This window comes from Botryllus schlosseri, chromosome 15 (genome assembly GCF_051294905.1).
Source record: "Botryllus schlosseri isolate E-star chromosome 15, Bs_hap1, whole genome shotgun sequence".
In the NCBI taxonomy this organism is placed as follows: domain Eukaryota; kingdom Metazoa; phylum Chordata; class Ascidiacea; order Stolidobranchia; family Styelidae; genus Botryllus; species Botryllus schlosseri.
Genome location: NC_137250.1, coordinates 12,619,250 through 12,631,784, shown reverse-complemented (window position 1 = coordinate 12,631,784; position 12,535 = coordinate 12,619,250). Strand labels below are relative to the sequence as shown.

General features: G+C 40.9%; 1 protein-coding gene and 1 long non-coding RNA gene across 2 annotated transcripts; both read right to left on the bottom strand.

The window, feature by feature from the left end:
- Positions 1-3,606: 3,606 nt before the first annotated feature.
- On the bottom strand, positions 3,607-11,194 carry LOC145458054 (uncharacterized). Its single transcript, XM_080336362.1, has 3 exons — positions 10,901-11,194; positions 7,484-7,611; positions 3,607-3,952 (listed from the first exon to the last, which is right to left on the bottom strand). The coding sequence occupies exons 1-3, from the start codon at positions 10,997-10,999 to the stop codon at positions 3,721-3,723; spliced, it is 459 nt and encodes a 152-aa protein (XP_080192488.1). The 5' UTR covers positions 11,000-11,194; the 3' UTR covers positions 3,607-3,720.
- Positions 8,438-9,845, bottom strand: LOC145458057 (uncharacterized). Its single transcript, XR_013921062.1, has 2 exons — positions 8,863-9,845; positions 8,438-8,771 (listed from the first exon to the last, which is right to left on the bottom strand). It is a non-coding gene; the product is annotated as an uncharacterized LOC145458057 (long non-coding RNA).
- Positions 11,195-12,535: the final 1,341 nt, after the last annotated feature.

The following is a 12,535-nucleotide window of genomic DNA, read 5'->3' as shown; positions in this document are numbered from 1 at the left end:
TTGTTTTCATCACTAGTAGAGTTGCTGAACGCCTCTCCACCATTCAGAGTGGTTTATTGAACGTTTTTGAGATTTGGAGGCTCGATCTAACACGATGAACATTAAGTTTAATCCCTGTGTATTGGAATGATGACTCTGGCATTAGTCGCGGGAAGGGAATCGTCTGTGTACGCCTTCTGAACAAAAGTAGTTGATAACTGACTAGGCTTACCATATTTTGGAAATCAAAAAAGAGGACACTTTTTCAGAAATTTGCAACTTGCAAAACCGGAGTGAAATTCTCAAAAACCGGTTAATTTTCCCCAATTTGTGATCAGTTGACTAAAAAAAAAAAAAAAAAAAGTCATCTTTTCCGCTCAGAGCTCGAAATAACGTTTTTTACTCCACATTGCCAGGTGGATGACTAAAAAAAAGAAAAAAAAAAAAAAGGTCATCTTTTCGCTCTGAGCTAAAATCACCGTTTTTCGCCCGTCGGAGCTTCAATTCTGTACTAATATGCGGAATATCACTCGCAATTTGCACTAAATCTGCTCTAAATCTCAAAAAAAGAGGACAAAATCTCAAAAAAGAGGACAAAAGGGCGTCCTCCGAGGACACTTTCAAAAACGTCAAAAAAGAGGACAAATCCTCTTAAAAGAGGACGTACGGTAAGCCTATAACTGACCCAAGTCGCTTAACTTGATGGCTTCAACCGGCTGATCCATCGAACTATTCTGTCTCGACGTTGACTGCACGTGAGATAAGTATTACTTACCCTTCTTTGTTTTGCGCTCTTAAAACCCCATTGGTTGTCAGAAGTTGTTACGTGACCACAAGGGAACGTGTGCCATTTCGAATCAACATTTGCTATTCACAGTCGTGGGACCTTGTGCGGTCACAGATTGGTGTATATGTTTCTCGCGAGTACTGAATCGTATGATCGTTTACTATTTGGTGCAATTCTGTTGACTGGGTTCAGTCAAATGGGGGAGTGTTTGCGATCGCGCATGTTTTTTCTATCATTTATTTTATAACGTTTTTAAAGGAATCAGTTCGACTTTCGACTGTCCTTATTTGTATTCCATGTTTCTACTAATTGTATTTGTACGATTTTAGCGATTTTGATTGTTTGATTACTGTTTTAAATTGTCCTTTTTCGCTAGTATAAATTGCCCTCTCTACCGTTGTCTCGACCTCCATACCATCGAGCAACCGACGAGCGAGCACTATTGCGAATCTCACAATTGCTTGTATTACCATCTTGGTATTTTCAAAGCAATTCGGAAGTTCTCATTGTTTAATCTTCAATTTGGGTTGCTTGATTCTATTGAAATACAAGACTGATACGCAAGGTTAGCGAGTCCAAGAGCAGATTCAGCTTAGCAGACAGGGTTCGACGCCTGCTAAATCGGCACTCATTTACATCGGAGTGTCGCGTCGAAACACGAGTCTATATGTGTAATGACTCGACTTGGACTCGAGTCATTGCGCATGACTCGAACCAAGTCATTGACTCGAGACTCAGACGGCCAAGACCGACATTTCATTGTAATTCCGAAGCCAGCACACTATTGGGATGTCGTCTGTTGGTACTGGTACTTGAAAATGCGACCAGAAACTGCAAAACGTGAGGAAAATTGTTATATTATTAATGCGAACCATTCGATATCACCAAACAGAGTTATAAAAAAGTGGGTTTATCTAGACTAGACTTCAACTGAAAACTGAGCAGTCAACACAATGACTTGGACTCGGACTCGAGTCATGATTCTATGACTCGGACTCAACCCTCTGCTCGCTGACTTGGACTCGGACTTGACTCGGTGGTGAATTGAAATGACTCGACTTGACTCGAGTCAAAACTATAAAAGTGAGATTGACTTGTGACTCGGAGCCTTGTGACTTGGTTACAACCCTGGTATATACCATACAATCCCTATACTTTGACGATGAATATGCAATAGACAGTTCAGGTCATTATGGTGCCCAATCTTTTTGCTATTCACGGCCTCATTTCGAAATCGCTAGTTAGGGTTAATGAGCATTTTGGTATAAATTGTTAAAATTATAATCATTTTGTTCAAATCGAAAAAAAATGTCCCGCACAAACTAACTTCAATTTTCGACACTGTCCAAATATAGAAAAAATTTACAATTCAAAGGTATTCTTTGCTACAAATTTAATCTTCATATATACGTCCTTTTGTACTTCTGGTAAAGTTCATCCATCGATTTGACTTCCCTTTCTGTTATTATGTTAGTGCCGGGGACATCTACAGCGGACATATCCGACTTCCAATGGGATTTTACGTAGGCTTACCATATTTTGGAAATCTAAAAAGAGGACACTTTTTCAGAAATTTGAGACCTGCAAAACCGGAGAAGAATTCTCAAAATTCGGTGAACTTTTCCCACTTTGTGATCAGCTGACTAAAAAAAAGTCATCTTTTCGCTCAGAGCTTAAAATACCGTTGGAGGATCACTGCTGTGCTACTTTACAACATATCTATTTGAATAAAATAGTATTTACGGTGGGCACCACTATAATAAATAATTAAAGAATTGGTTACCGTCAAAACTATTTTATTCATAATCCAAATTTTCCGACGGTAATAACACCGCTTCCACTGGTTGGAATTGAACCAAATTTGGTGAACATCGTTTCTAGTTTCAGTTTTCCAAAATTCCGAACATTTTGGTATACTTTAGCACCACCCGGACGCAGTTTGAACACTAAAATTCCGGACATTACCGGAAAAAGCCGGGCGTATGGCAACCCTATGTTAGCGGGGAGTAACAAAATTCAATGTGTCGAATGTCGATGCGGATGTCGATGTATATATATAGCTTGCGATGTCAAGAAACGTGCGTCTGTAGTGTGTGTGTGTGTACATCCGACACGAGTCTGGATTTATAGATTTTTGTCGGAAACCCCGTATCTTTTTACAACCTGATCGCATTAGGACGTTTTCGAATCTTGAATGGCCCCGATTGCTACCTTCTATCCAATTTGATTTACAGCATACGTTGCGGACTTGAAGATGATATAAAATGAACATTTAGGATGTTTGTTTGTTTTATTACCACAACAGTGGCGCTTTTCGCCTATTAAGGTTATGTGCGCCACGACAGTAGCATATGTAATATTCATTGTCTTTGCTTGTTCGTCTTTTTTCGAGCGACTTTCCACACTCCCACTCTTTCACCATAGTGTCCTATGGTGTGGACACAAGCAAATCTCACGGCTCAGTGAAATTGGTTTACGTCACTCTTTCCATTTCGTCAAAGGCAATTTGACGGTAATTTTTGATCGGCTTGTCGAGCATTAAATTTGATAAAACGGGTATCAATCGAAAGCTACCACGGTACTGATTGCGAAAATATAAATATTATTCGGCTCGTGGTCCTGGAACCCTCCAAAATCAGCCTCGAATGTTGGATTGTAACGGAGTTTGGTATTGTGACGCAACCATATGCCGCTTGGGAGCAGGTGAGCAGCAGCGCAAACCGCAAGCGCATTGGCCATTGTTGAGCCACCGATTGGGCATTCACACTCCCGCTCTCGTGCGCACTTGCTCCTGAGCTCCTCTCTATCCCTCGGCACGTCATTAATGATTGCAGCACAGATCAATTCAATTCAATTTTAATTCATTAGAAAAATAAGTTAAGAATGTAATGAACAAAATTTCGCAACGTCAAATCTTTCATGTATACGTAAAATGGCTGTAGGAACATGAATTGCTATCGGTGCGACAGGGGTCGTTGATTGTAGAGTACTCGGGGGTGAGCCTGGTACAAATTGTGGTTTCGCAGAATCTTCTCTTTCCCTTTGATGTCTTTGTATGCCGTTGCCGGAATACCCATAACCGAAGATGGTCGAACCACCTCTCTTCTTCTATTGACTAAGTTCGGATGAGTCGCAACCCTGCTGAAGTCTCCGGGGGACGGCTCGCGGCTCGAGAGAACAGTGTGTCTGACGTAGATAAATATAGGTGGGGGTCATATAAGATTGGAAATGGGACGTTGCGATGCTTTACTATGGGCTGCGACATCAATATGTCACTTGCTGTCGACTCTGGTGGCATTTTCTAGGTAGATAAATATGAACAGTAAGCGGAACGGGGCGATCTACTATCACAATTTCATTGTAATGCTCAACAAACACCCTGTAGAGTCACCAATTAATTCGACAATCAATCGGTACTTCACATCAGCGACAATAAATATTGTCAAATATCAGTATCTGTCATAAGTCAAATAGTAAATCTATATATCTTTAGATTTTAAGTATACAGGGATGGAAGTCGGGCCGGGCTTTTCGGGTTCGGGCCGGGTTCGGGCCGGGCTCGGGCCGGGTTCGGGCCCAAAGTTATAAAAATTATCGGGATTGAATCGGGCCGAATAGTCACTACGAAAAGCATTGACTTCATTTACAAATTTGATTTGCAATTTTGTTCGAAAGTGGCACAACTACATATAAGATACACCAATACCGTATCACGTAAGTATGGCAATATCTGTGAATAAATTTTATACGCAGTACGAACCCAGATAAACTTCATTATAAGACGGCCCGAAGACTATGATTGAATAATGAAACAATGTCAGCTAAATAGTAAACAAGTGTCCCAAATACGGCAGACATTGATCATTGTTCTGGCCGCATTGTGACGAAAACATGACTTACGAATGGATGGATTACCATGCTGGAGCCTGGATTAGGATTACTACCAATTTAGTTATAATTTCGATGAGGCATGCTGAACTGAACAGCTAGAAGCAGGTGATGAGACGACGGCTTCCGTTGTGGCACAGCAGAATTGATCGATAGATATGTTACGGCGGTGTTAATATTTATTAAAGAAAGCTTTTAGATGCGCCATTGTGATTTTGTCGTCCATGGTGAATTGCTTTAGGTCTATACGGAAACTAACTTATATTGTATTAGGCTATGTGACAGCGGTAGTATTGTTATATAGTAGGCTACACTAACAGTAAATAATGCAGACGACACATGAATTATCAAAAGAATTGCAAAGACATCCAGAACGGTTTACGTTTTCTCCTGCTCCAGGTCGATCAGAGTTTTGGAGGACAATGAAAGTCGTAGCACGGCGTTGTCAGCCTACTAATGCTGTAATTGGTGTCACCCCGGAAATTTTGACCGGAATAGTTTCATGCGGTGTTTGCAAACTAGTATTAAAATACGATTGCCAAAAAACAGGGTCGTCCCATATCAAGCGCCATTCCGAACATTGCAAGCCTGGGTCTCATGGAAAAAAGAAGCAGCAGCTAATGTTACAGTTTGCAAATAAAACGCTTAGACTAAGCGAATCTGAAAAGCTGGACATAAAAACTGCTGAATTGGAGTTTTGCGTTCGTGGCTATCATGCCTTTCAATCAGTTGAAAATGACGGCCTGATCAAGCTATTACAGCAATTTGTGAACATGTCCGCGACGCATGGACGTTTTAATGTATCAGACGTGATATATGGACGTAAAACTATATCGTTATATTGCAAGGAAAAAGCTGCAGTAATAAGGGAAAGGACAACAGAGGTTTTAGTTGAACCACAGTTAGCCGAAGCCGTCGCAGTAACGTTGGACTTGTGGACGGACGAATACAAGCATACGTCATACCTAGACGTACACGTCTTCTGGATTGATAAGTCCTTTGAAATGAAACATCAAGTTTTGGCGGTACGTCATTTTGGGACTGAACGTCACACTGCTGAAAATATTTCACGGGTTATACAGACTATATTGGCTGAATATGCTATTGATGCTTCAAACATCACGGCAACTACCGACCACGGTGCAAATGTTGTCGCTGCCTTTCGAGTAGGAATATTGGAAACGTCCGCACGCCTTGACTGTATGGCACATAGGCTACACACTTGCTTCTCAACCATGTGGTCACGGGTATGCACTTCACAGTCAGAATTGCTCGATTACGATAACAATGCATCTTCTCTGGTAAAGTATTGTAATCAAGCCTCCGGTGTGCAGGAACAACTGCCCGTGTCGTTGAAAAAAGGCTCGTCAACTCGGAGATGGCAAGGCTATATTGATAGAGCATATTCCATCAACGAAAGTTATGAAGCTTTGGTGCGCATTCTTTCAGAACCACACAGAGACCGCATGCAGCTCATAGCATCTGTTAATCGAAGAATGAACGCGGAAATTTTACAATTCATGAAACCATTTGGCGATATATTTGATGTTATGCAATTTAATTCCAAACCAACGATAGGCTACGCCGTGCTAGCGTATTATAAGGCGTTTGAACTTGCAAAACCTTGCCAGAATGACCATCCCGTTATCAAGGCCATGAAGACAGAACTTAGACAACTTTTGGACACAGTATATTTTAAATCTTCGCTGAAGGCCCATCACTGGCTAGCTACCTTTCTCGATCCAAATTTCAAACGATTTGAATTTCTGCCACTTATTAGTAATGAAGAGGTCTCATTCAAGATAAGATTGCTCTCGGACATTGATAAATGGGTAATTGAACACATGGAAAAGGTTGCCGACAATAGCCCAGGAAATCAAGACTATGTTCGATCAGAAGCAAGAGAAATGCGACCAGTCGAACGTGATGATCCATTCTCCCAATTTCGCGACGGTCATGACAGACATTCTGCTCCAAGCCTCGCTTCGTCTGACAGTATCAAGCGAAACTTACTTCAGGAACTTCAACGGTACAAGGAATACCAAAATGCATCATCGCACCCCAATCCACTGGACTTCTGGAGAAACCATGAACGGGACTTTCCAACGCTCTCCAGGGTGGCTAGAAAGATGTTTGCAGCCCAGTGCTCAAGTGCGCAATCCGAAAGAGATTTTTCATCGTGCGGTCTGACCTTGTCGCAGAGACGAACCCGACTGTCTCCAGTAACTGTTGAGGCTATTGAAATAATCAATTCTTCGTATAACGTGTGAATGCAACGCCCTTTGTATGGATGACATTTGACTTGTATTTTGAACAGACTATTTTTTCTCATCTTGGCCAATTTCATTCCTTTATTTCTTTAATTTAGTTTAACATTGAACCATTTAATACAGTTCACATTTTGCAAAAAGGATGGTGGAACTAAGTTAACAGTGGGGCTGTTTTCAGCGTATTCTCATTCAGATATATTAAGTTCTCTTGCCATATGCAAGATTGCTATCGAAAGAAAACAAAGTGAGAGCATTGAAAGCGTTGAAAAGCTCGAAATTTGAATCGTATATCAGCTTATTTGCTCGCAACAGTTGAAAATTGCTATTTGAAGTTGATTTCGGGCCGAAACGGGCTCAAAACTCGACCGTCGGGTTCGGGCCGGGTTCGGGCTGAACTTGTCGGGTTCGGGCCGGGTTCGGGTCCGGTTCACCCGGCCCGCTTCCATCTCTGAGCCACCCTGCTCGATGTGATTGATAACATACAGGTTGGCATTCAATACAGCTCACAGTGTGCCAAATCACATCTCTTGTCTTGCCAGTGTTTTTGAAAGAGCATTACCTTGGCGCGACTTCCTTTCTCACGTTGTTGAGATGGCTCTGCAGTTCTCTCATTTTCCTTGCATGGCGCTCCTGTTTCTCCTTCTCCGCCTGGTAAGCGTTGAGCCGCTTTTTCTCTTCTTCTTCCTCCTGAATCAATAAAGGTGGATTATCGTTTCAAACACTGAATAATTATCACTAGTTTAAGGTGCAATACTGTTACGTCGTTGAAATTCCCGTTGTACTTTCGTGCTACACGATAACTGAAAAGATATCGCTATATTGCAGAGAAACGGAATTCATCGTTAAGCTGCGTGGATAGTTGTCACGTGTAGGCTACATATTTCTATGGGGTGCCTCCTTTGTTATGTTATCCTCTATAAATACTCTGGACGAAGCTATTCCGTTGTGTAAGAGGCAGGGATATCTAAACACCGGGATGACGCACTCTCTCGTTTTCACTCTCGGCGCCGAGCGACAGGAGTGCCACATGTGCCACAGTTCACTCTTGCTGAGCTATTGAGTCGGACGGTTCTCGCGGTTAAGGAGATGTCGCAGTGTTTATTTTACCTAGATTTAGATCAATTTTGAGGATGTAGACTAATATATGGTATGTGATGGATGATCAGATATCCATATTCTAGTGTGCCGGCAATACCAGTATAAATTACCGGTATTGTGCTACATTTCGCGCAACTGTTTTGATATATTATTTGTTGTCAGGAACACCTGTACTAGTGGGGCTCTTGGTTGTATTCGAAGCATGTTTAGTAGTTTATCAAGTCATTTAATTGAAAGCATAATTCCTCATATATAAAGGCTTCCTTGTATTGTGTTAGTAGCTTGAAATCCCTGCCCAGGCAATTCATCCTATTTGTATATTCATACCAAGTTGTGTCTTTATGTGTATAACTACTACTAAGTCATTTAGCTGCCTTCCTATCGGTTCACATTATTATTTTAACTTTGTTAACCCAGGGACAATGAGTATCACTGATAATTAGGATGGGGTATACATGTTGCATTCCTGGATGCAGCACTAGGTACAGGTCTAGTAGTAAAACTGGTGCGACTGCTACACTGTTCAAGTTTCTACGGGACGAAAAATCTAAGGAGAAATGGATCAGCGCGATACCGAGGCAGAACTGGACACTGACTATTGTTATGTCTTGACAACCCTTGCTGTCCAATATTGCACAGCTCTAGCCAACGACAGTGATGTTATGAAAGAGTTCATAACCTGTCCTAATCCAAGAAGGGTTTTTGTATCTGCCATTCGCGAAATTTTGAAGTCAACTTTTCTGTGCAATCTCACATCTGTTGTATGTGAGAATGAGAAAGATCCCCATAACAATTTTGAATTGATCATGCAAACGTCATTTAACTGCTTTGCAAAAAAACAGTTGAAACGCTTCATCAGCAAGACTAGTTCCAAGTTGCCCATGAGCCAAAAACAGCAAAAGATCAGGAAACTTAACTCCACGGGTTCCAGCAAATCTTAGTAATTTCTGGCTGTATCTGCTTTGTATGTTATCACACCTGCTCTGTATCTTCCCTCGATAAAAATACATTTGTGTTCAGCTAGTGATTTCTTATTCTATCTGCTCTGTATCTTGCCTTGATTAAGTTGGTGATGTTTGGTATCTGCTGTGTCTCTACTAACCTGGAATAAAATATGTTTGTCATCAGCTAGTGATTTTCGGTTGTATATCTGCTCGGTACCTTGTCTCGTTAAAAATATGTTTGTTTCCAGCTAGTGATTTTTTACTGTATCTACTCTGTAACCAGCCTTGATTAAAATACTGGAATCTGCTGTGTATCTAACCTGTATTAAAATGTTTGTCATCAACAAGTGAATTTTACTTGTATCTGCTATGTACCTTGCCTTGGTTAAAAAATACGCTTGTTATCAGCTAGTGATTTGTTGTATCCGCTCTGATTTTTGGTTGTATTTGCTGTGTATCTTGCCTTGATTAAAATACACAAGCTTTCAGTTACTGATATTTAGTACATTCGTTTTCAGCTCTGTATGAGATAACCATAATGTCTGCTAGGCGGTTTTGATTACATCTGCTCAGTGTTTTTTGGTTATATTTGCTGTGTATCTTGCCTTGAATAAAATACCTGCCTTGATTAAAATACACATGTTTTAGTTACTTATATTTGGCACATACGTTCTTAGCTCTGTATGAGATAACCAGAATGTCTGCTAGGCAGTTATTTGAGAACCAAGAAAATTCATGTCAGTCAGCAGTAGTGGGATATTCACAGTAATCGCCAACAGTATTATCTACGCTATCGATGCGTTCGAGGTGGCACTCCTATTGCACGCCTCTAAAACGAGTGATACATCCCGGTGTTTAGATATCCCTGGTAAGAGGCATGTCGAGTGGTGAAGGACATAAAAGCGGCACGCTTATTGGACGAATGAAGTAATCGATATGGAGTGTGCTTCTGCAACGATATTCATATGTGCTTTTGCGTGAGCGAATATATGGGTTATGTCATGTGTTACTCGCTATGCCAATGATCAGATGATAACAAACGCATTATTCACGAATTATCAAATGCACCGAAGTCGGTGTTTGATTAATAGTCTTATAGATACGTGTTGATATCTTGATGTGATGAAAGTTCATAAACGAATGAATGAAGTTGGGCAATGGGCACGGAGTCGTGCGAATAACATCATGCATTTCTCTTGCAGTGGGTGAATATCGTGAACATTCTATTGTCTTCTTTCACGATCGTACCTTGCTGGTTAAAAGCTGAAAATATTTGCAATATGCCACGCTGCGGAAGTTTCTACTATAGCATATCACAATGAGTCATGGTAATGCGTGGATGTATGCATTGTACTGCGGTGCAGAAGTTTGGCGACTGATTTTTTCATAGTCATACTTCCAAATCGTTAGGGCCTCTCCATGATCGCGATCACTATCACACAATATTGACGATCATTCATTATGTTGTCACCAAATCACTACTATCAGTCACATCCTGATTTTAGCCAACTACGTGTTCTATTAAAACATTTTTGCAGCGCATTTTCAATCGAATATGCGGCAACTGGGGAAGTGGGTATTATAAACGTGGATCATTGGTATAAAGAATTTCCAGAGAAACTATAGGCCTATCAATAAACAATGTTCCGTTACTAAACACATTGCCCGGCGGAATTTTAGTGTTTGAAGTACAAAAAAATTCAATCCTATAATCCTAATCCTAATGCCGACTGAAATCAGGATAAAACCATTTTGAGATCTATTCAAGTGAGATGGATTACCGGATTATGGCTCAGTGATGCAATTCAAAAGAGCAGGAACCTATAGCCACTAGCATCGAAAACATATGGATTCTAAAGAAATATATATTGGATCGTAAAACTAGGATCTTAACCTATAGCCTCAGAAATTTTCACAAACATCCACTCTCTTACCTGTAATATTGCCAATTTAGCAAGTGCAGCCCTCTTCCTATCGATAACTCTTTGGCGTCGCAAGGCCTCTTCGTGAAACGGTCCGCAGCTGCTAGCCATTTTAAAATTCTACAGACCCTTCCAACAAAACTAACCCGTCTGCTTGGAATGGCTTAATTTCAAGGACTAAACGTCTCCTCGACTTCCAAGGCAAACAAAGGCTGACATATTCTTTGTAGGAGAGAATTGACCTGAGCAAGGTACACACATTACACTTTTCATAGGTTCACCAATTGTCTTTACACAACAATAAATAACATATTATCCCTCTCTGAATGGACATACCGCGAACATAAGAGTGCTAGCGTGAACTTGTAAATACCTGGTGCAACTTCTATTACGCCACACACGGCAATTCAGTAATAATCACTTTCGGTTTTCTGTTTTGCAAGTCTCCGAAGGCAACTCAAGAACACGGATATGAATATTCCCATTGAGCAATATTCCATATCACATCAGCCCACGAGAAGGGTCCTACCAGGGCCTACTATATTCACGGCCTTATCTGGTACAGAACAACGGCAAGAGCTAACAGGCCTATGCTCATAAAACAGACATCAGCGATTATGTATACGATTTCGCTTCTCGCTACCAGACACCTTTCCTCAGATAAGTCTAACAGAGCCGTAGAACAGGCGAAAGCCGTACTTTCACGCAAAAGAACACAAAGTGACTAGTGACAGCGTCGCAGATGCAGTTATCCACCAAGTAAGCTAACTATGAAGAATACCCCGACTTGCTCAATGCTCATGCAAAGTATTTTATTGCATGGAAAACAATTAAAGCACGTGAAGAATAAATTGGTAAAAACGAACATGTGGCTTAGTCATATAAGCTTCGATAACTAGTACTGTTCATCAAATGTATCACTGAAGTATGTAAGCTAAGTTTTGCTCAACTGCCGTTTTTTAAAATCCTTCACACCGTCTTTTCTCACAGAAGCATTTACCAGCTTCTGCTTGTTATTGTAATATATGTTCACAATAATTTTGCTGGCTAATTTCAAAGCTCGATCTCGATGATCGTAACATGCAAAGTGCAAGGCCCTCCCAAAACGATGCAAAACATATTCGCCAGCTTCCCTCACTGCAACCCGAGGATGAGAGCAGATTATTTTATCAGAACCATCTAGGATTGAAAAAGCGGATGCGACAAACTTAGCGAGTGGTTCTGAGGGAGCAAGCAGTCCCCCACGATCGAGTAAATCGAAATAACGTGAACTTGCGCAATCAAAGTCATCAAAAAATAACTCAGAACATATTTCACAAGCCAATTTTGCGAGGACCTTCTTACCAATGTACCCTGCAACAACATACGAAACCTCCTCACTGTCAGGAGATAAAACTGATCCGGTAATTTCAGTAGCCGCACCTTCAATGACTTGTTTGAAATGATCAAAATGTGTTGAACTTGAAACACCAATATCATGCTCCCAGTAATTAATGTCAATTTTTAGGATGGAACGGAGAAGTATTATCTTTTCAGAATTGGTAACTTCTGTCAAACCAACCAGAAACCTCCCCCCACTCATTTGCCTATACCGTGAGAACCTTCTTTCAATTGGATCACTTTGGAATTTTCTCAGAACCACATATT